Source organism: Trichoderma reesei (assembly GCF_000167675.1).
Source record: "Trichoderma reesei QM6a unplaced genomic scaffold TRIREscaffold_7, whole genome shotgun sequence".
NCBI classification, from domain to species: domain Eukaryota; kingdom Fungi; phylum Ascomycota; class Sordariomycetes; order Hypocreales; family Hypocreaceae; genus Trichoderma; species Trichoderma reesei.
The window spans coordinates 1113541-1136456 of NW_006711154.1; the positions used below are offsets into that span (position 1 = coordinate 1113541).

A 22916-nucleotide genomic window follows, 5' to 3' on the forward strand; every position below is an offset into this window, starting at 1 on the left:
GCATCGGAAGCCGCCTCTAGCAATGGCGCCCACCACCAGCAGAGCCACTCGTTCGACCATAGCATTGCCGGCAGCCTGAGGCAGGAGGAGGACTCGCCCAGCCGACACACTCCCCCGGTGTCGTCGCTCTCGAGACCGGCTAGCGGCCTGTCCAACCCGGCCCCTCCGCCCTACAATGAGTACCGGCCGAGTTCGAGCGAACAAGCAAACGGCCGGAGCCACGTCGTCATCAAGGTCGGCATGGTCGGCGATGCCCAGATTGGCAAGACGTCGCTCATGGTCAAGTACGTCGAGGGCAGCTGGGACGAGGACTACATCCAGACGCTGGGCGTCAATTTCATGGAGAAGACAATTAGCATTCGCAACACGGAAATCACATTTTCCATCTGGGACCTGGGCGGCCAGCGCGAGTTTGTCAACATGCTCCCGCTCGTCTGCAACGACGCAGTCGCCATCTTGTTCATGTTTGACCTGACGCGCAAGAGCACGCTCAACAGCATCAAGGAGTGGTACCGGCAGGGGCGAGGTTTCAACAAGACGGCCATTCCCGTCCTGGTCGGCACCAAGTACGACCACTTTGTCAACTTTCCGATCCAGGACCAGGAGGAGATTTCCAGCCAGGTACGCGTGCTTGAGAAGGCCTTTAATTGCCTTGTCTAGGGATGCTCTGCTGACTGACATGCGACTTTATAGGCAAGACGGTTTGCCAAGGCTATGCGGGCGTCTCTGATTTTCTCAAGTACAAGCCATAGCATCAACGTGCAAAAGGTACGTCTGTCGTCTTTCCATCCCCGAGCATTGTATGAGAGAGGCTAATCCAGCCAGATTTTCAAAATTGTCCTGTCCAAAGCATTTGACCTCAAGTGCACCATTCCCGAGATCGAAAACGTCGGCGAGCCGTTATTACTATATCAGTCTGTGTGAAGTCTCTAGCAGCGCTTGCTCCCCATTCAAGGCTTGACTAGATTTATGCTTATTCTTTTTCTCGCCACGCCATTTTCTTTACGATATACATTTTAATGCGCGAGTGCCGCGAGACGTAACTCGAGCGGCGGCGTCAGAAGAAAACCTGCATCTCAGCTGAAACTGATGGCGGTATATCATTGCTCTTGCGGAACGCGAACGGCTATTGCTGCTCATAGAGGCGATTGAACAATGATTCGTATACTAGGAGGACCCCCTGCAGGCCGCCGTCTTTGTCGTCTTTGCCCATGATGCACTTTTGCTAAGGCCGTCGCGCTGATTATTCACCAAGGCGGAGAGGCGAGCCCTTTGGGGTCTGGGACTGGCGGCAGAAGAGGGACGCCATGAGAGCTGCGCTACACCCTGAGGCCGTAGCCGTAGAATCGCCCGGCTCTCTGGTTTGGATTGGCAAAGAATGCTTACAAGTAAAGTAGGTAACAAGGAGAAACAGAAATGGTACCTGTACTTTTTTTCATCCAAAGGTCGTTTTTTTTTTTTTTTTTTTTCCAAGCACTCTCATATTTTATACTTCTGCTTTTCCAAAGGTATGCGCTTTTGAGGGGCGGAGCAAATTCTGGGCCATGAAGAAAGGTTCTCAAGGGGTTTCAAAAATGGAGGTGAAAGGGACATGGCTGGGCCAAGTCTGATGATTTATCGTTACTTAATCAATGGTCCACGATTCATATGCTCCTTGCCATGTTGACTTTGTGGGATGGATCTGCTGTTGAGACGATCAGATGTGATTCGTTAGTTGAGACGTACCTTATATATAGGTATATATGGCATTTGGTATGGTATACTCATCCTTTACCTTTAACTCTCTCCCATTCGTTCTTTCACTGTCCATACCTTATTTTCTTCACGTGGCCTGATGATTATTGAGCTTGAAATACCAAGTTGACTACCTACTTCTCTGCCCGCAAGCAGGCTATTAAGCAAGAATAATGAACCCGGTAACCGCCCTTTTTTCTTCACCAATGCTCAGTGCCCAGTTGTTGTTCCCTTGTTCCCATTTCCGTAATTTCCCCGTTTCCCAGTGTGTGGGTGTGTTTGCATATATCCCGTACATGATCAAATTGCTCAGACGGAGTTGTGTTTTATCCGTCAAGTGAGCCAGGAAATGATTGAGAATGCAAATCCACCTCCCATGTTCTTTGAAAAAAAGCAGCCAAAGAGCTGGTCGATTATGTTGCAATTATCGCAGTCAAAGAGTTGAGATGTTTCTGATGGTGGAGATGGTCCTTTTTTTTGTGTGTGTGCTTTTGTTGAAAGGTGGTTCCATGAAGCTCCTTCATGATGACAACTTTCGTCCGTATATATATGTCGCCATTCCACGTTCAGGGGCACCTATCCTCACTGTACGAGAATCAAGACTCACCGACACCTTGCTCAAGTAACGCCTTAATCAGAGTCGCTCTCTCCAATGGACTCAGCCTTTGGCTTGACGTAGACCTTGTCCTGCGAAGCACCAGTCTCACGACGATGATTCTCAACCACCGGACGAATCGTTGCGGCGCTTCCATGACCCCAAGTGCGCACGGGAGGCGGCGTCTGCGGGTACGGATACACGCGTGGGTGCAGGCTGCAGTGGACCTCCCTCGGGAGCTGCGAGTAGCGAGGAGGAGCTCCGTCAGGAGATGCCTCCATGCGCGGCTCGGGATTGTACTCGGGCCTTATGCCGAGGGCGAGCCTCGCCGCGTGGCCTCGCGCACCGGTGAGGGTACTGGCTGGAGAGGGCAGCTGAGCACGCTCGTTGCGATGGTAGCCGAGTCCGCGGGTAGAAGAAGCAGCAGAGCCGGTGACGGCTGTGCCTGCGTTACTGTGAAGGTCGTGCTGGCGGTAGTACTGGAACTGGCCCTGCGTCTGACCGGATCGGAGAGACTGAGACTGGGACTGAAGGCGACCAAAGGCAGAGTTTCCAAGCGTCTCCTCAGAGTCGGTGGCCCAGTACGCCCAGGCATCAAAGTCCTCATCCGTCTCGACATAGCCGTTGAACACGGTGACCTGGCGAGAGCGCGAGCCGTCGACGTAGACGGATCGAAGACTGTAGTAGCTCTGCGCGGTGTACGCGTATGCCTGGGGACGGTTGTGGTAACGAGCGGCGCGGAGGGCGGCTTGGTGGGCAGAAAAGGGAGGGAAGCAGAGGTCGTCGGGGAGGAGGACCCAGATGATGGCCATGAGGACGTTGAAGAGAAAGAAGACGGCCATGGTGACGGCGATGGCGAACCAGACGGGGGAGACTTCCTTTTCTTCCTCCATGACGAGCTGCTGGTTTTTGATTCTCTTTTCTAGAGAGGTGTTCAATATAATGATGAGATGATGGGGGGTAAAAGAGTGTGTTTCTTTTTTGTGTGATGATGGAAAGTGAAGGGCTGGAGTGTTGGTGTTGGCTTCAAGGACCATGAAAGATGTGGGAGGAGAAGGGAACAGAACGCGGACGAGGTGGAGAAGAGAGGAAAAGGCGTCATCAGTCCTTCTTTCCCATTCTTCCTGCTTCATCTTTCAACTTCTTCTTGACTAAGCATGGCCACGAGGTGCTGCCAGCTGAGGGTGGTTGCCTGTGCAGCTGGCAGCCAGCTGGCAAGTTGTTCCTGCCTTTTTCTTTCCAAGTCTATTGGCGGGTGGCAGGGACCTTGTATGTGGTGCCATACAGCAGCAATACAACATAGGCTTGCTACTGATATAGTGAAATCAATAATGAAACACATAGAATCTTGGTACATTATCAAGGACAAGGATGAACCTCTGTAGAGAAAATTTTGAACATGGTTATGCCGATGTGGTGAACCAGGCGTGGTGGTGTCTGTAGGCTGGGACTGCTCTAACACAAGGACTCAGGTGACATGGCTCGGAGGCTTGTGTGAATGAGAGATCCAAAGTAAAGGAAAGAGACTGTAAGATAGCCGGTTGGCGGGTCAATGGGTTTTCAATCTCCCTGATACAGAGTTTTTGACGTAACTCCATATTAAATGACATATGTACTAGGCAACAACAGAGGCCATCACCCTTGTATAAGTGCATACTCATTTTGTCCGGCAAACGCTTGGCCTACTAATGAATCTATTTGATGCCTTTCTCATACATCATAGTAGTCTTGCGACTGCATAGTAGTATGCTTTATCTGTGTCAGCTAGATATACTATTACTTTTAACTTTTATAGCTACCTAGAAGGCTATGAGTTTAGTAAACCAGCACTAGATACTTTTTCTAATAGAATTATCCATACTATAACAGTATAGGAGTACTTTCATATCAATCAATAAACGTAAATTCCAAAGCAAAAAGTCATGGAATTCCTTCCAATCATAGAGAAGAATGATCAAAGCAGCAATCGTCAACAACTACCTACTATTTCACTCCACCAAGCACCCTCAACCAGTAGCCCCACTCCAGCAGCCTCCTGACCCTCTCATTGGCCACTCGAGTTATCCCGCGATCACAGGTACTAACCGTGCCTTGCGTGCAAATACGTGTATCGCCTTTCAATCTCCATATTTTGCCTTCCCTCCTTTCTATGTCTCCCACACAAGATTCGGTACTACTATCGTCAAGGTTATTATTATTAGAAGCTCTGCATGTAGGTTGCTAACTACCTACCTACCTAGGTAACTGCAAATACGTGTATTCGACTGCCCTACCGGAACCTCACTTGACTTTCTTCACATGTCGCTTCGTGTTACTCATCGTCCAACGTCCCCGAATGCAAAACGTCAATCCATCCATCTTTACTCGATCTGCCCTGCATCAATGACATCTGGGCATCTAACTTGATCCGTCGCGCGACTCGTTACGACCCGCGCGACGCCATCAAACGGCACCCGCGTGGCCAATTGGCAGCGGCTTGATCGCATGCAGCACCAAGAGCCCCCATTCCACATCATCCACTGTCTTTTCTGCATGCGTCGATGCTGCGCATCAACATGCAAACCACCATCAGCTGCATTCTAGAGCAGCGTCGTCAATTTCAGCACACCATCGTGCTAGTATTTTGATCCGCATTAAGAGAAAAAAAGAAGGGAAGCGAAAAACTCTTTCTTTCTCGCATTGGCAAACATCAGGCAAGAAGCATCCTGGTCAACCAAGTCCAAAGTTCGCAACCCCTGACGGGGGTTGTAGCGCAATGTTACACCAATTGCCCTCTTTCAGCAGCAGCACCGAAAATCAGACCAGTCACAGACACCATAGCCAAAAGCAGGCAAAAAAACCCAGGAGATAGAGGGGACGAGAGTAAAAGAAGCCATGTGCAGGACGCTTCGCGCGGTGTTAACAAACGACGACTCTTTTGTGAATGACATGGTGCTTTTATGTATCCGTTATGTAGGTAACTGACAAGAAGCAAACAACTTCGCGCTCTAGACAAAGCACAAGTCCATCCAGTCGTATTTCTACCGTATATGAGCGCCAAACATGGGGCCAAAATCCACGCAACTCCGTTAACGCCCGGCTGTAACATGAAGTTTCCTTCATTTGCTTCCAAAGGGCCATACGCAATTAAAGTGAGCATCTCAAAAAAGAGTAAAAAAGAAATGGAACAAGAAACAGGGACAACGTCCGTGATAGCGGGGGTATCTCGCACGTCCCCAACAAATCCTCAATCAAAGACGAAAAGGTTGCCGGCACGGCATCCGGCATCAGAACACCAAGGGTAGCACAATGTGCGCCCGATGATGAAGGGAAAGGGAAACCTCGCAGAGAAAGGTTGTAATTGCGTATGGTCAAAGGTTAGGCCCCAATGGATGGCCTGTGAATCAAAGGGTCGTGCGACGTTTCGTCATAGGGAGCATCTTCATCTTCGAGAGAGCGGTGTTTGCCTTTAGTCGTCCGACTTCTTGCCCCAGAGGGGTGCGCCGAGAGGCTTGCTGATGCCAAAGCCAACGCTGACGGCGACGCCCACGACCAGCACGATGATGAGGACCTTAACAATGATCTTGTTGCGAGGGCTCAGTTTGGCCATGCAGGCGCAGTTGTTGCGCTGCATCTTGGCCTGCTTGGCCTGTCGCTCCCAATGGTCCTTGCCGGGCCAGACCTGGCAATCCTTCTTTGCATCCAGTGTGACGCTTTTCCGCATGGGCTTGTCGAGGGAGCTGTGCGAGTTGAGAGCCTCAATGTCGGCGTCAAAGGGATTGGTCGTCGTCTTGTCTGAGTGCGGGTTCGATGTGATGCTGGTTACCGACGTGGCGTTGGTCGGAACGGCATAGACGCCCACAGTTGGGGTGAGAGCCTTGTCAGGCACGGAAATCTCGATGGTCACCTCTCGAGTGAGGCGAACGCTGGCAGTAGACTGCCTCTTCTCAGGAGCAGCCGCCATAGCGAGGAATGTGGGAGGTCAAGGCGAAAGTGACGAGTGTGGGAAAGTGGCCAAAGTTGAGATCCCGTCACTTGAAGTGCGGAAAGAATGGCAGGCAGCTATTGAAAAAAGGCAGCAAAACAGAGCCTCGAGGAAACAATTTCTCCTACCGGATGGAGATCAGCATCTTGAACATATGCAAGGGAGAGCTTCCAAAGGGAAAAGCGAGTGCGGAAGAGAGAGGGAAAATAGAGCAATGTAGGTAAGTAGGTAGGCAAGGTAGGCAAAAAGTGAAAGTGCACAAAGCACCTGGCACGGACCCGGATGGCACATGCAGGCCCAGAGCAGCAGCGAATAGTAGAATTGAGATCCATACCTGTGTTGCACGAGAATTGGAAAATGGCACAATGGACCCTGCACAGCCCGGGAGAGTTTGCCTGACACCAAGGCACCGTCTGCGAGTGGCGACGACGAGTTCGAATGTCTCGGACTGTTTGTGGCAAGTCCGGTACGCAAGAGAGTGAAGGAGAGAATGAGAAGAGTAGGTAGAAGCTTCAAGCGTCGAGGTTGAGAGAGGAGAGAGAAGCGGAGCAGGACAGAGGAGGGGGAGGAGGAAGGGAAGCTGTGGTGCTGAGCAGCCACGAGGGATGAAGTGAGGTGCCGTCTAGATGGTGGACATTGGCGAGCTTCGATCTTCTGGGACGCCTTGACGGAAGTTTGATCTTGACACAAGCGACTCGAGCCAGTCCAACTGCGTCTATCGATCGGGCTGTCGTCGTGAGAGAAGAGGAGAAGCGCTGGCTGTTGAACCGAGAATATGGGGAGACGGGAGTCGAGGACGAGAGCAGCCGGTAGCCTGATATTGGGAAGGAGGGAGGCGAGCGCCGGTACCCCGTTTGTATCTGCACTCGTACCTGCTGCTGTACCTGCTGCTGTACCTGCCGCTGTACTTGGACCAGCACCTGGCAGCGGTTCAAGGCTAAAAGCACCTGAAGCTGCAGGCGTTTGCGCTCGAGCTTGGCGCTAGTGGGTACCTCGACATGCTCTAGCGGGTACTTGAGGGGCACTCCCGGACACTCTTCTAGCTCTCCAGACAAGAGCAAACGGCCTTGCGCGGCCCAGGTAGCATCTGCTCATCTCGCGGGTACCTGATGCCACAGACGTCTTGGACGGCCCATGTTCCTCGTGCGAGCCCATGCCAGGACCACTACCTAGTCGTATCACCACTATTTCTTGCCCTCTTGCTGTCCATGTCGGATCCCCTGCTGCCAGGCCCAGGGGAGCGAGATTGCCCTCTTGCCGCTCGGGCCACTCCAGAGCCTAGACCAGCCCGGCTAGCGCTGCCCGAGCCACCAAAGGCCACTAACGGCAGCGCGCTAAGGCCCCTGTGGCATCGCTTTAGTGCATGCAGCCGATGCAGGGGAACAAAGAAGCTCCGGGTTCGACGATGCCCCAGCTGCTGCGCAAAACGTGGGCTCTTCATGTCCCGCGTCTTGAAGTGATGGGACCCAGATGAAAGGACCGCCGCGCATGGAGAGCATGAGTTGATTTGGCTGGGCTGGCTCGACTGGGCTCTGGCGACATACGAGTGTTGCGCTCTGGACGGAGCTGCTGCACCGCTCGCTTATCATCGATGACACTGAGGTGACGAAGATAAGACCATCGTCGCTCAGTCTCTGCCCTGTCTGTCTCTTCTGCTCTCGCTCGCTCCCTCTCCCCCCCTCTCTCTCTTTCTCTTTCTCTGCGCCCTTGTCCGTCTTGTCTGTCTCGCCAGTCTCGTCTGTCTTGCTTGCCTCAATCTCTCTGTACTCAGCCTCGTGTCTCCATACGCGGGAAAAAGCCCCCCTTGACGAGTACGAAAATCAACAGCAGCGTACTGCCGCATCGCGATGCGCTTGACCAGTCGATATACCTGCACCGGCATCGGTAGACGCAATATCGGTACGCGCATCGTCCCCCCTCCCTAGCCCTTGACCAGGAACTGCATTTTGATGCTATTACTACTCCCACGCTTGCATCCTCCCACAAGCCTTTCGACAGCATCAGCACCATTCAATGCAGACTGCAGGCGAGCCGGTCCCTGCCCATGGCCACCCAGACGTTGTGCGGCTTGGGAACCTTGTGGAGGCCGTTCCGGGATGGCCCCCCTTCCCCCCCCAAGTCAATCCTGGCCACCACGCGTATCAGTCGTCCATCCATTGGCTCGTCCTTCGTGCCATCTGCCATCCGGTTCCAAGTACGAGTACGAATGGCCTGGCCTGGTCTCCTTAGTCAGGTAGCAGCCGAGGCGCCTGCATGGCGTTTTGATGGCATCAGTTCGTCTTCAATGGTCTGTTAGGTCGAAGAGTGAGTTGCCTGATTGAGAGCATGTCGTCGACTGATTGACTGGCGGCACTACATACAAGCCGTCGGGACGGGCGAGTCAGCAGTTTGCATCATCCTTCTCTTGGCTGGCTTCTTCATCATGCCCCTTTAAACGAGGCGACCCCTTGCCGCCGATGAGGATCGCCACTGGCGCAAATGACGGCGATGCAGACAGGTCGATACGCGTTTTGACTGTTGGCAGCCAGGTTCCGGACAGCGTGCGACCAGCCTTGGGGAGGGGACCAGCACATCTGCGTGCATGTAAGACTATTGATTCCATGCTACCGTAGTACCACGCCAGAAAGCTCGTGGCTTGCAACCGTTCTGCTCAGGGGCTTTTGTCCAACTGCTTTGTATTAGCCCCCGCGCCACTCTGTGTCTCGACTCGTCGCCCGACAGACGTTACGACGCCCAGTGGAGGCACTCGGTCCAATCCCCGCGTTTTCATGTACCCATTTAGGCAGTTTCCTTAGGCTTAGCATAGGCGTGCTCCGACTAAACCTGTTGTCATCGCGCAACTATCGAGATAGGATGCTTCTGAAGTAGCGAGCCGTGATGTGCTCCAACATCACTTCGTGATGGCCAAGTATGCTTTCGCCTCGTCACCACTCGAAAAAGCCAGCATGCTATCATCGATACTGGTGCTTGGGCCGTGAGCTGCGTCGCCGAATACGAACAGCTGCGTGGCTGCTCGCCGAACTGAAACTCGCAACACTTTCGGACCGGTCAGAGGAGCTATCGTCGTCCTCCACTTGCTGCTGTAAAGCACTAGGAGGCACCTCCCATGACATTAGGCCCAGCTGCAAAGCGTACGAGCGCATAGGGATCCCGTTTGGTATGTCTTCTCTGAGTGCACGCCATCGGCTCCATGTTCCTTCGAACCGCTTGATCATCGAGGTTTGGTCAACTCCATCCTCCTCGGCCAGTCGAGCATGTATAAACATCTCAGAGGTTGCATATGAAAGCAGCGCGGGATAGTCTTCTAGCATCGGCGCAGGGCTTCCGTCAGACGACGACGTGGCAGACTCGCAAGGAAGCTCATCTTGGTGTGCCCATCCCAATGGAGCAAGACCATCATGTGCCAACCAGCTGCCGATATCTATGCCCACGGCAGGTTTTGAAGCACTTAAAGCGTCGAAAATGAATGCTTTCTGATCTCCTTCCACCGACCGCCGTGGCTGTTTGCTGACTGCTGAATGGCCGGAATGTGCGTCACTGGAGCTCGTCCTTTTCAAATGTTTCTCTCTGACTCGACGACCAGCCGCGAGAATTCGGGCTTTGACGAGGGCATCTAGCTCGGAGATATGGACGTAATCCAGGCAGGTGGTCATTATTGCCAGATGGCCATTGCCGATCGGATGGTTCTGTAGGCTGGAATCAAGCGCAGAGAATCCATTGCCTCTCAGAAAGAAGTCACGCACCGATTCGTGTATAACCTGCACGACCCTGGAGTCGCCATGTTCCAAGTCGAGCGATCCTGCTCCTGCACACATAGATATGACTTCGGTTTCCGCCTTTTGTGGCACACTCGTCCAGGCTTTACTAATCTCCACGAGGCCCCTTGACAGACTTCTGATTTGCTTCTCAAGCTGTTCGTCGCTCTCGGTGAAATGGACTGACTGGCGCCATTCTCCGAGTGACCCAAACGCTGCTGGCCTCGACTCATAAGCATGAAGCCTTTGTTGCCTGCTTGCAAGGCGGGATGAAACCTCTGCTGACGCAGGCTGTCGAATGAAGGCCATTATATGGTGCCATTCGTGGAGGCGAAGTGGTTTCGTCGCAAGAACAGCCCACTGAAAGAACCGGGCCGTCAACTGTCTTGTGCTTGGTTCCAGGTCGGAAAACAACTTCCGGAAGAGGCTCTCCAATGCTTCTGGCACATCTCTCAGGCGCTGAATCAGGGCTGGCAGCGAGCTACCATTGTCCCAATTCTTTAGCACATCTTCCACCACTAAAACGGCCCAAAGGAAGACTCCAGCAGCCTTTTCCAGAATCTTTCGCTTCAAGAACTCCCAGTGCGACCTCTGTGCAGACATACATATCTGAAACTTTTGATCCACGTAACTTGCAATGTCATCGCCGTTGTGCTGTTCAACTACTATTTCCACACAATCACTCAGCGAGATGGTGGGGAAATGTCTGCTGGAAAGGCAAACATTGAGATCATGGCCTAGATCATGGGCAGCTTTGGTGATTGACCTCCAAAAGTACGCAAGTGGACGTATACTATCCTCATCACACTCATCGAGAGCATCAATGAAGATAATAGTCCTCTTTGCCTGATTGAGTAGAACTGACTTCAACAATTGCCGCAATTCTGCCTCTTCCCAAGCAATAGTCATTGCCGTTTGTCCATGGCTCTTGAATGGGAGCTTGGCCTTGTTGCAGTATTGGTGGAAACGTTGGAGAGATGGCCTGTCTCCAGGCAGAAGCTGGCAGAGCAGGGAGCGGAAAAGGCCAATGCTCGTGTGTTCAAGCTCAACCCCTTTGGCACAGAAGAAGTGGGCGGCCGTGCTGTAACTGGATGTGGCTTGCATCGCAATGGAGCGGCCAAATGCCTCCTTCATCAGAGTGGACTTGCCCGCACCTGGCTTTCCTTTCAGCCAGAGAAGGCCGTGGCTTCTGTGCCTACTTCTGCTGTTGAACCACTCTTCATACTCCAGGTGTGCGAATAACCATGAACAGGTCCGATGGGCCGGGCTCTCAATGTTCTGGACCCGGTTGTTGATGGCTGGGAACCACAGAGACTCGAGGCAGGCATCGCTGACTTGGTTGGAGCCGGCTGCAAAGACTGGTTCATTTGAAGAGCTGTCACTCAGGAGCCTCGAAGGTTGTTGCATCCGGCGGCTTGGAGGTGTTTCGATCCTGTTGCATCTCTCAATAGAGCGGTATATCATATGAAGCTCACCAGCTACTTTATGGTAGTTTGGGTCATCTCTTCCCGAGTACCGACACATTTCCAAATGATTGGCTTGTAGCGTCTCCGCATACTCGCGATGGTCTCCAATCAGTGAGGAGTAATCTGGGACCACCTTCTTCCCGAATTTTGCAAAGCTGAGCCCTTCTTGAAAGGTCTTGACCCGAAAGTTGTACTTCTGCCATACCTTGGAGAAATCCTCTTGCGCCCTCTCCAAGTCCGAGGTCTTCAGACCAAGAGCATGAAGGTTCACAGCTGATGTCTCCATGCCTAGAGCGCTGACGACAGATCGCATTACTTCCCCGAGAGCCGCGACATCCTGGCTCCCCCGATGTGGTGTGCCCAAGAAGATAACTGCTCTAGTGAACTTGGCGACCTCTCTGAATGGGGTCTCCAAGAGCGAATCTGACTCCGCGAGCATCTGGAGGGAAAGTTGAGTACGATGTGAATATGCGCCTGGAGTTCATGATAGACTTACTTGTTTGACAATAATCCCTCCAAGGCTGTGAGCAACGAACACCAACGGCCGGTCAGAATGTCTTTCTCTATACAAGGCAAACAGCAGATCCTTGCCATGCGAGAAAATACCGTTCTGATTTGTCGCGCCTCCAAAGTACTTTGTAATCTTGCTATCATAACCAAACATGAGTATGCGCGAGTCGGGGCAATCCTTGGAGATCAGGTCGATAGGCCAGAATATAGGGTTGAGCTGAGTATTGTTGTCTAGAGACGGTGTGGCAGTGAAGTTTTTCGTGCTGAATGACGTTCGAAACAAATGATTGGCAAGACGGCGTATGATGCTCTTTCTTTTTGTCTTGCCTCCTGCATTGGTTGCCTTGGGGTGGTAGGTCCATGTCTTGGATGGATGGCCCTGTAGGCCATGGACAAACACGATACTGTACACACGCGATTAGTTGGTATCCGCCTAGCATAGCAGGGACATGAAGCGGGCACGCAGGGACGCACTCGACGATAGGCGAGCCATTATCGGGCTCATAAGCAACCGATATCCCGGTGTCGCGGATGGGATTCAACATGCCTTCTCGGGGATGCAGGCTGCTCTCAGTATTTGCGAAGCTTGAGGAGCTTGAGGAGAGGGTAAGGTAGAATATGGAAGTCGATGCGGCTGAGTGACTTGACGGCGTAAAAGCTCAGCTGAGGCGGCATATCTGCATGCACGTTCAAAGCGATTGCCTGTCTGCCTTCCATGCCGCCTTGTGATCTGATTGGGAGGAGCTGGGATTGGCTGGACCGCCACGACACGGCAACTGCTGCACAGCCGCCTGAATGATCCGGCTTCACATTTGAGGGCAAAACCCTTCGGAATGGTTCGAAAAAACTCGCGATACGGACGAGGCGCCCGTCTAATTCTTTGGCGCTGAATCGACGCCGGCATAATTCGCTTCGATGCTGGCCAACTTGTCAGCAGTCGACAAGCATCGTCCGGTGCTCGGGGATGCTGCGTTATACTTGTGTGAAGAAGGGCCACCTGTTGGAGTCAAAACGAGGAATTGAGGTGAGGTTTCGTTTTGTTTCTTTGGCGACTGGTGATCAGTGCTCGCAAGAAGAAGCAGTTGCTGTTTGGGGCATCAGAAGTTCATCATACTGTCTAGCTACGCAGCTTGTTTGCAATTTCCTCGCGTATCTCGAGTACACTGCAAGTACACGCGCTTCATTTTATATAACGGGAAGCTGCGCTCGAGAGGTTGCAATAGTAAGGTAGGCACCAAGGGAGCGACTTCCTTCCAGGCCTTCATGCCGCTTCGTCATCTTCCCCCTCTCCCTCTTTCTCTCTTCACGCGCGTGAGGATTCCTTGCCTTGATCAGTTTGTTCACCTACTATTCTCTTGGTTTTCTTCATCATCAACAAGCCCAACCCGTCATCAGCTTAAGAGCCCGAGCATCAACGTCATTACGACATTCACTCTTTGCATTCGTTAGCCGACTGCCTTCGCTTCCAAACCTCGGACCACCATTTGATTACCGATCATCGACTGTCTTTCGACTATGGATCGGACAGCATCACGACACCATGAGTTATTGCCCTACAAACGAGGACTTGGAATTCACCTCGCTGCGCTGCTCTCTCTGTTTGCAGCTCTGCCACGCCACACCCAACTTCAAGCCGCCAGATGAGCAAGCATCCGAGTGGCTGGTGAGCCGGTATGGCAGAGATGTGAATCCGTACACCGAGCTGGCGTCCAACGCGCCCTGTGGGCTCTGTGCCCTGTATGCTCGAGCGTGGACTCGCTTGGAGCTGGCCATCTGCGACCAAGATGTAGACGATTCCAGGGCCGTCCCTTATTGTTTAGCTGATGCGGCAGGATTTGGAGCTTGTTTGCCCCGTATGTCGGACAGCACGCGAGAAGAAGCTGCAACTAACGCTCTGCATAGTGTTCGGATGTACGATCGGCTCGCTCCAATATGCTGTCCGCAGCTACTTTGGCATCAACGGCACGAAGAAGCAGGATTGCGCCGACGGCTGCTGCGCCCCCCTTGTGACACTGGTGCGCAACGAGCAAGAACTTATCCTCCGCGAAAACCTTCGGAGAGCCTCGAAAGAGGAGCAAGCCAAGCAATACGTCTGTTACGATCCAATGGTCTATCCTGCGGCCAAGCTGGCCCCGCGTGCGGTCCGAGCAGTTCAAGGCTCTGCCAACGAAGTGACTGCACGGGGCACAAACGCCAGAGCACAATCCCCGTACGAAGATGTTACCCCGCCGCCCAGAAGCAACCGACGAGTTCACGGCCTGGAAGATGACTTGACAGCTCCGGCCAAGGCGAAAAGGAAAGAGCACGGGCTCCACGAAGACGTTGAGACAACGACTCCCCCAAAGTCTGTGCCGCACCAGCTGGGGGCAACAGCATCCTAAACATGGTCTCAAAAGCCACACGTGGTGCGTTGTAGCCATTATAGCACCTTGTTGTTGGCGTTGCTCATCTTCCAAGCCTGGTCCGCAAGTGTTACCCTCGAGATTGACGCGAGTCTGTTTCCAATGTCCACATATACACCTACGCACGTTGACACGGTGGTCCAAGGCGTTTCTTGATTCTCAAAACGCACTGAGAAGAACTGAGTGAGACTGGTGGTCAAGGCTTCGTATCTCTTCCGATTCGAACAGTGAAGAGACGTGGATGGTTGCCTACGGACACACTCGGATACGCCCGGCGATGATCCTGCTATTGACTTGTTTGAGTAGCAATACTTATAGCTCTATGAATTTTCGTTAACTCACATAAGGTGCCCATAATCGCTTGGTGAGAAGCGATCAGTTGCTTCAACTCCGCCACGTTGTTTGTGCTCTTCTCCTCGCATCCCTATCCTTGTATTCAGCCTTGCCTCATTGCCAGCAGAGCATGTGTCCCATTTTCAACGCAGCAGGATATCGATCACCTGATTCTGTCTGCCTTCTACAGCCTCTCCTTTCATGACGCCATAGACGAAGCATTCGCTATGAAAACTGAAGCTCGCCTCACACTCTTGCTTAGCAGCCGTTGGTAAAGGTATTAAAATAACAGGCACTCTGCATCCGCCAACGATCCAGAGTTCCTGGCCGGGCCTGACGTTTGGTGGGCCAAGGCCAACGTATCCATTGTCGGTGATGAAGATGGCTTGCGGGCAAACGATTTGCATCACCCATGTCTTGAAGTCATCCTTGTCGTTCGATCCGTCGGGCCTCAAATTCCCCGTGATGAGGCCTAGAAAGGCCGTCATGCCGCCGTTGGAGAGGCTTTCTGGGAACTCAGCTTGATATCGCGACAGAAGCCTTCCCCAGCGGTTACCGGATGAGCGGAAGATGGACGCGACTGAGTCCCCGTCCGGCACGTCGGTTGAACTTTCGTCAACGAGAGCAACATTGCCAAGCTTGAGGGCGCAAATGCGAAGAGCAGCGCCGTTATCCTCGACTCTGAGACCCTCGCCGACACCATACATGCCGCGGTCCGCTTCGAAGCCGCCAGAGTGCCACCAGTGACGATGGTCCCAGAAGTTACATCTGCTGCGTCTGGCGGGATCATCGACGCCGCTCCAGTCGACGGCCCACGATGCGAGGCCGGGGATGTCGGAGCCCTCGCCGCCGCGGCCGATCAGGGGCTGCAGATCGGTGCTCATGTTGATGAGGTCGATGGTGACGTTTTGATAGAGCGTGCGCACGTCGACGGTATAATCGCACATCTTCACCGACGGCAGAGAGATGTCGCTGCGGAAGCCTAGCAGGCCGTAGACCTTGTCGCGAGGGTCCGTGGCCCGGCGGTATCGCCAGCGCCAGAGGAGCTGGAAGAGGCCCTCGCCGCGGGAGGCACCGAGGCCGCGCAGTGCGGCCTGGAGATTGAGGATGCAGCCGTTGGCCCAGAACTCGGCGTGGATGGCGGGCGCGGAGCCGTTGAAGAAGCTGTCGGAGGCCTTGTCGAGGGTGCTCCATGGGAGGGAGCAAGGGCCCCAGTATATGGTTGCCTTGGGGGGCAGGATGGCTTCTTGGACGGTCCAGATGCGGCTCCACCAGGACACGTTGAGGAGGGCCTTGAGGGCTGAGCTGGCAGCGATTCGTTTGGCTTCGTGGGCGAGCCAGGGGGGAGGGTCTTGCTCGCCGGCGATCCAGGAGAGCGTGTCGAGGGCTGCTTGGGCGTTGGATGGGGATGTGGCTCCGAGAGGCCCGAGCCAGATGGCGCCTTGGGTGGATTGACGGTAGATGCGGCCCATCATGGAGACTTGGAGGGACTTTTCGATGTCGTCTGCCTGGTTGATGCATAGGGCGTCGGCCCAGATGTTTCTCGTCTCGTTGGGGAGGCGTAGTCGGCGCAGAGCATTGGCCAGGGAGGGGGTTACACCGATTGGGGTGTCTCCGAAGAAGATGTTCTCATGGGATTCTGGAGTGTCGTTTCCCCAAGCGTAGGAGAGGGCGTCGTAGGATATTTCTTGGCTGTCGAGGGTTGTTACGCGGAAGGTGCATTGTAAGGGGGATGATGATGGTGGTCCGGGGAGGATTTGGAGGATGCGGATTTCTGAGGCGGAGGAGTTGATTGGGGGGAGGATTTGGTTGTGCCAGGAGACTTTGCTGGCCATTGTGTAGGCGTAGGTTTTCGATACTTGGTCTTTGTCTCTCTTGGAGTTTGAAGAGAACTGGGAGAAGCTAAAGAGATGGTGGTAGTAACATGATGAATGCTGTTGCCTAGAGACAACCCGCTAAGACGCACAGCATGGGTTGATGCTTGTAGGATTAGTTGCAATGTAAGATATAAGCACATTCGTTAGCCGCAATGAGGAAGTTGGCGAGTTTGCTGTGCGGGAGCGAATGCCGTTGCTTGCTCGGTAACGAGTTTAGGCTTGCCGCTAAGCTTAATCAACATGCTTCTGCATGAAATTGGTGGGCCTTGCTTGTCACTGGGATGGGAGTTATAAGGTAGTTGATGTAGGAGAAAGCAAGTGCTTGGTGTTGTGAGGATTGGGTGGGTTGTGAGATGAGGTTTCTGGCGTAGTTCCGCAATGAGACTTGTGGCTCAAGCCGTCATTATGTATTGGGCTCAAACCGGGAAATCAGGAGAGAAATCAAGGTAAAGCAACAATACGGGAAATAATAGCATATGGATTTCATTTCTTGGAGGCTGGAATTGTAGTGGTTGTGAATCTGGTGTTTTGGTTGATACCCACCTAGCCACGATGCTCTGTACCTTGTAAGCACAACGGCGTTGACTTATATGCATCCCCATGGCAGCATCACCAAGTTTTCAAAGTCCCATCAACGATGTGCATCTATGCGGACACAAAGCCATGACTGGGAGATGTAGAATCGAGACTATAGGTGATACGAAAAATAGCAAATGAACCTTGGACCCAAGATGGAAACAAATTATGTAGGCAGGTGGTATATTAGCCTTGCGCAACCCAAATATGCCGAGCGTGGTGGAAGCTGTCAATATGGCGGGATCCCGGTTCTTATTATCCGACTACATGTACTTATTCTAGCCGCCTTGAACAACATCGCTACGAGTAGTAATGCAATGCTCTTCGCATGAGTCGGGTTGACATGACACTCCCCATAGAGTCCGGCCCTACTGCAAGCATTCACTTACATGTAAGAACATCAAAGCAAACCTATGGTAGAAGACAACCTCGCCTGGCCGATTGCACACAAACATCATCTCCGAAAGGATACCAAATTAGTCTTTGTCAGATTCGTCATTCTTCATCGGCGCAAAGTAGGTAATGTACCTGTAGGTAGCATGCCCCGACAAGCTCTCAATCCTCCGCAGCTGTCTTGGATTCAAACCTTCCAAATCGGGACATGCTGTCTATACAGGTATGGAACCTCCACCGCCAACCAAACACCAACCACAACAAGTCATTAGTTGGCCTCTTGTCAAGACACCCTCTTTACTTTCGTCGCCCGAGGACACGTAGGTATCTTTTGGTGTGGCAGCCTTTATAAAGCGCTCTTCTGGTTTTAGTGTCGGCGTCTTGTCATGTAGTATTTATTTCCTTGCTTTTGGAGAGATGGACGATTGGACAAGAATGTGCGACTAGGGGCGGCCCGTTGGCAAGGCCAGGCGCGTTTGTGGATGGATGAGATTTGGGGGCCGCTGGAGCGTTGTCCTTTTATAGGTGGTTGGCACGAAGCGGTAGATGATGATATAAGCTGCATCGCATCGGATGCCGTGGATCGGCATATGCTCTAATTATAACAGCAACGATGTATATAGTAGGTATGTCGTATTAGGTCAATGAAACGTCACGATGGCGGTGGAATTGGGTTACAGTCTTCCATCTACTACCAACATCCAACACCACCTGGATGAAGTGGACGACGAGGTAGAGGCCGGACAGGCCAAAGACTTGAGTCCATATTACCTCAGGTGCAATTGACTGTTAAACAACTTTGCAACTGAATCACTTAGTAAAAATATATGATGACGGTCAGCCAGACGTCTCGATCCTCTACAACATAGCAGAGAACACGGATGTGTGAATTGTGAGGTCTCCACAAGAGGCAGTCCCTCGACAGCAGTGTGGCATCATGTCATCGGGGCCACCGTCAGCCCGGTACTGATAGGCAGGGGAGCCTGGCTTTCAGCATCTGAAAAGTCGGATCGCATAGAGCAGTTCAGCAGCTCCCTACATCGGAGCCGACTCGGAGTCGAGGTTGCATATGGTGCCGTCGACTTGGCTCTGGTATGGTCCTAGAGGGCTTTTCACATGATGCCATCACTAGGGGCTGCATCTCCTGCCACAGCGGCAGCAATCACGGGTAAGACGTCGGGGCAGACCTTTGAAAGTAGTTTCCCCATGGCACAGGCAATAGCAGCGCGTGTACTCCGTACGTGGCTCCAATATTCCGACCCAGCAGACGACGCTGAACTGGATCAAGGAGCACAAACCGGCCTTTGATCTGGCCGATACAGCTCCCCACGTCGGCCGACGACATTGGCGGCATCAGGGCCTGGCTCTGGATCGTTTCAGCTGCCGGCGTCCACTTTGCCATCCGTCGGTGTCGATACGCGCAATGTGGCCGAGCTGTGCCTCAGGGCAGCCAAGCAATACTTACCCGACGCCAGTGATTAGAAGCACATTTCGGCCTGGCCAAGGAGAGGATATCCACGACTGGAGACGAGGCTGGTACAACGTGTTCAGGGTGACCAGATGGCCAGTTCCGAGAGGCTTGACGGACCAGCAGCCGGCGCTGCAGAAGGGCAACTGAGTGCCTATTGTCTGCTTGGTATGCTCTGTAAATTGTCGGATGTCTGACATCTCGTCGACCCGCACTCATGGCCGTCGCCGCTGTCTGAGACCCAAGGGGAGAGGAGAGGGGAAAGAGTATGCAGGCAAGACATGGTTGAGGGACGAGACAACTGCGTGGTCGGATTGAGGGGGTCGAGGGATCGATTCGATTCGACGAGATGCAGCTGAAACTGAAACGAGGATCAGAATTGCAGTCGTCTCCTCCTTTCCGTCGCCATTGGGTGAGACAGAGCTCCGAGCTGGGCTGCAGCAATGCCGCCAAGGCAATTCAATAGTCCCGGTGAGACAGACGAGAGATTGATTTGGACCTGGACGGGAGAAGCGAGTCGCGATGCAGCCAATGGGCATCGACGAGGGCGCAGATGCATCTGCCTGGTGCGACTGGGGTGTCCATTTGGTGATGAAGATTGGATTTGGCGTGGAAGCCGCATGTTAAGATGATGGCTGAATGACGGGCTGAGTGAAGGTGGAGAGGTTGAAGGATGCGGCTGGACGCGTTAATTGGCGATGCAATCAATCAAAGTGGGTGGGATCGGGGCTAGCCGAGGGCCCTGGTCGGGCTGGCCTGGGCTGAGGTGCAGTGGACTTACAGCGGTCGCGACGTCATCTAGGGCTCAACTTTACAGTGCCCAGGTGGCTGAGCGTGGTGGCTCTTAGCGGGAGGGCTGCCTGTAACTCGTAGATGGCTGCACCATCTGCTCCAGGGCTGTTGAAATCTGCAACTAGGTACTTGGGTATGTGCTCGCCCCTTCGGTTGATTAAATCTAATCGATAGGTATCGCTTCCACTACTTGAATAGGTAGAGAGGGAGAATTGATACCTACCTACCTACGGCATGCAATATCATCATCATCATCATCATCATCCCAATATCACCAGCATTGCTTCACTCACCACTCCTCCAGCATCGTCAAATTCTTCAACTCCCTGAGTCAAAATTAATGCACGCACTTGTACCTGTCGCGTCCGCCTCGCGTCCGCCCCGGCGCACCCCCTGCCATGCACCCCATCAAGGCGTCTCCCGCGCAGCCTGCAGCTTACAGGCCTCTCCCCTGGCCGGCCCTGGTCACGCATCACCGGCGCCTCCATGGCCTCACGCATCCCCACGCGTCCATTGGCTTACAGCCGTCCAATCGCGTCGTGCCTCGGGAGACGCGTAAAGAGCTGGTACATGCAGCAGCTACAAGTGTCTCGTCGGCTGTCTTTTATTGTCTCGGACCACCTCCCTCTGCCCTCCTGCGAGGCATCTGGATGTCTCATGCTTCTGCCCTCACCATATCAGAGCATTCCCTCTCCCCCCCTCTACCTACCTACACAGCTCCCCTGCTGCCAATCCCCTTCTGCAGCTCCCTCCAGTTCGTCCTCGACTCCTCTGAACTGCCCCCCCTCAGCCATCCCTGGAGCCCTTCAGCCATCGGCTCCCCACCTCCAGCCCGTCATCCAGCATCCCAAAGTCCGGAATTCCATTTTGGCGGCCCATTTAGAGCTTGTAAGCGAAACGGCGACTTGAGGCGCGTCGCGACGAGGTACTTCCGCTGGCCAATTTGCGCACGGCCGGCCTTGTACCCACGACCTCAAGGAGTACCGACGCCACCATTACTGGCCGCGACGCTAGCCCCCTCCTTGTGGCCTTACTAAGGAATTTTCCAAGACACACCACCAGAAGCTCAAAGTATTGCCTTGATAGCGCCCGTGGTATCCGGTACTCCAGACGCACCAGCACGGACGCCTCAACACTCGTACCGCCCTTTTTTCCCGTCCTTTTCGCATCAGATTCGCATCGCGCCTCCTCGGTGTTTATTAGTACTCCCTCTGTCCCACTTGGGCCTCGCGCTCTCTCTCCCCTCCTCATCTCTTGTTTGTTGCCATCCTTTTTCTCGTTCTCTCTCTCACGTATACTCGCACCACGTTCGTTTGTGTTGGAGTCGCGGTTCAAAACATCAACAACTGCCAAACCGGCCCAGGAGCAGGAAAGGAAGAAAAAAAGACAGAACCAGGATTTTTGCCGCTGAATTTGCGCCCTTGTCGAAATTGAACGTCTCTGACCGCTTTGCTGCCCTTCGTCCTTTGGTGAACCAACTGCCAACTGCCAGCCTCGCAATATCAAGCACACACACACCAATTTTTGACATTTTCCCTTCCCTCCAAGTGCTCAACCAACGCGAACCGCGGCTACTTGTCGCAGTCGCATTTCTGGAATCCGTATCACATCGACGATCCAAATCGCATCATTCACTCTTCGACCATCGTCAACCATGGCCGCCGTCACCCGTCAGCCCTTTGCTCCCTTGGACGGGGCCCGTCTTCAATCCTTGACCAGCCTCAAAAACAGACAAAACGGTATGATCTTGTCACTTGCATTGTCCACCAGACAAGACTCGGGGCTAACTCGACGCAGCCTCCGTCTCTCCCAAGCGCAAAGCAGAGTTTCTCGAGATTGACAACTGCGAGAATGTCGATCCGCTGCTCTTTGCGAAACGCTCCAAGGGCGGCGCAGCCACCCCTGCCAAGGACAGTCTCACCAAGCCGTCCAACTTCTTCCTCACTCCCAAGCTCAGCACTCCTGCCGCCAATGCGCGGTCTCTCGCCAGCCCAAGCAAGGCCGCCACCACGCCGCGGCGCATCTTGAACGTCAAGTCCAGCTTGGGCAAGGCCAGTGTCGAAAACACGCCCAAGTCCTGCCCACCAGCTCCCGCGGGCCGCTCGCCAACTAGGGGCAAGCGCTCGGGAATCCTGTCGGGACGGCGGCGCGCCACTCGCCTGGACCCTCCCTCTTTCCACATGGACTCTGCGCCCTTTTCTCTCGACGCAGCTCTGAAAGGCACAATTGCGGGATACACCCCGCGGCCATCCACCAAGAAGCCCGTCATCTCCAGCCTGCTTGAGCCTGAATCCAAAGCCAGCTGGTTCTTCGATATTCACGAAGACACCGCTGAGCAGGAGATGACCAATCTTCTTCAGCACAGCACCTGCACACTCGACATCTCATCAGATGAGGAGACGGAGCAGCGCGCAAAGCGAGAGGGTGTCGAGGGCCGCGACAAGGAGAACATTCCTCCCGCAGATGACGTCTCCCAGACTTCCTCACAACGGACTGTCCAGGCCAAAGCCGACGAGATGGTTGTTGAAAAGGAGCGAGTTGCGCTGGGCGAGATGGACGCGGCCGACTTTTACGCCGAGGGTTGCGACGAGACATCGGTGATTCTGGTCCACGAGGATGAAGAATCAGAGGCCCCTGTTGCCCCCCTCGTCAGTGTCTCAAGCATACCCGAGGAGCCGGAAGAGCAAGAGCCGGAAGAGGAGGAGCTGGAGATCCATGAAGACATTGACGCCCTCATTTCCAGAAGCGACGAGACTTCGTCCAAGGCAGCCGTTCTGCAGCCCATTGAAGGTACAGGCGAGAGCTTTGAACTCTGGGAAAGCAGCAGTGCCAAAGACGAAGCCGAATCCGCGCCGGGGAGCCCGTAATCAGCGCCCAATGGTGGGCTGCTTTGGCAACCGGGCTGTATACGAGGGATTGAGTGTACTTTTTCTTCAATGTTGGATGAGGAGCGAGCGTTGAGCGATTTGTCTGGGTTCTTGTTTGTCTTTGTTTCGGCCGGCCTGTCTGTCTTTTCTTGTCTCGTTAGCCTGTTTTCGTCCCCTTCTTCAT

General features: G+C 53.6%; 7 protein-coding genes across 7 annotated transcripts; 3 read left to right on the forward strand and 4 right to left on the reverse strand.

Annotated features, from left to right (window-relative positions):
* Window positions 1-240: 240 nt before the first annotated feature.
* TRIREDRAFT_106603 (ras small GTPase) lies at window positions 241-924 on the forward strand (the record flags this gene model as incomplete). Its single annotated transcript, XM_006964514.1, has 3 exons — window positions 241-621; window positions 694-768; window positions 826-924. The coding sequence occupies 3 exons, from the start codon at window positions 241-243 to the stop codon at window positions 922-924; spliced, it is 555 nt and encodes a 184-aa protein (XP_006964576.1).
* Window positions 925-2364: 1440 nt separating this feature from the next.
* Window positions 2365-3990, reverse strand: TRIREDRAFT_106604 (uncharacterized protein; the record flags this gene model as incomplete). The annotated part of the gene is made up of 2 exons (XM_006964697.1): window positions 2365-3251; window positions 3987-3990. The coding sequence occupies 2 exons, from the start codon at window positions 3988-3990 to the stop codon at window positions 2365-2367; spliced, it is 891 nt and encodes a 296-aa protein (XP_006964759.1).
* A 1787-nt stretch (window positions 3991-5777) lies between these two features.
* On the reverse strand, window positions 5778-6272 carry TRIREDRAFT_106605 (uncharacterized protein; the record flags this gene model as incomplete). Its single annotated transcript, XM_006964698.1, has 1 exon — window positions 5778-6272. The coding sequence occupies one exon, from the start codon at window positions 6270-6272 to the stop codon at window positions 5778-5780; it is 495 nt and encodes a 164-aa protein (XP_006964760.1).
* A 3614-nt stretch (window positions 6273-9886) lies between these two features.
* Window positions 9887-12574, reverse strand: TRIREDRAFT_47424 (uncharacterized protein; the record flags this gene model as incomplete). Its single annotated transcript, XM_006964375.1, has 4 exons — window positions 12499-12574; window positions 12011-12428; window positions 10335-11953; window positions 9887-10271 (listed from the first exon to the last, which is right to left on the reverse strand). Coding segments are annotated over exons 1-4 (2493 nt in total), but the record flags the coding sequence as incomplete, so codon positions are not given.
* A 990-nt stretch (window positions 12575-13564) lies between these two features.
* Window positions 13565-14405, forward strand: TRIREDRAFT_106606 (uncharacterized protein; the record flags this gene model as incomplete). Its single annotated transcript, XM_006964515.1, has 2 exons — window positions 13565-13877; window positions 13927-14405. 2 exons carry the CDS (start codon window positions 13565-13567, stop codon window positions 14403-14405), a joined length of 792 nt encoding a protein of 263 aa, XP_006964577.1.
* A 497-nt stretch (window positions 14406-14902) lies between these two features.
* TRIREDRAFT_106607 (uncharacterized protein) lies at window positions 14903-16594 on the reverse strand (the record flags this gene model as incomplete). Its single annotated transcript, XM_006964699.1, has 1 exon — window positions 14903-16594. The coding sequence occupies one exon, from the start codon at window positions 16592-16594 to the stop codon at window positions 14903-14905; it is 1692 nt and encodes a 563-aa protein (XP_006964761.1).
* Window positions 16595-21519: 4925 nt separating this feature from the next.
* Window positions 21520-22732, forward strand: TRIREDRAFT_60216 (uncharacterized protein; the record flags this gene model as incomplete). Its single annotated transcript, XM_006964516.1, has 2 exons — window positions 21520-21604; window positions 21663-22732. 2 exons carry the CDS (start codon window positions 21520-21522, stop codon window positions 22730-22732), a joined length of 1155 nt encoding a protein of 384 aa, XP_006964578.1.
* Window positions 22733-22916: the final 184 nt, after the last annotated feature.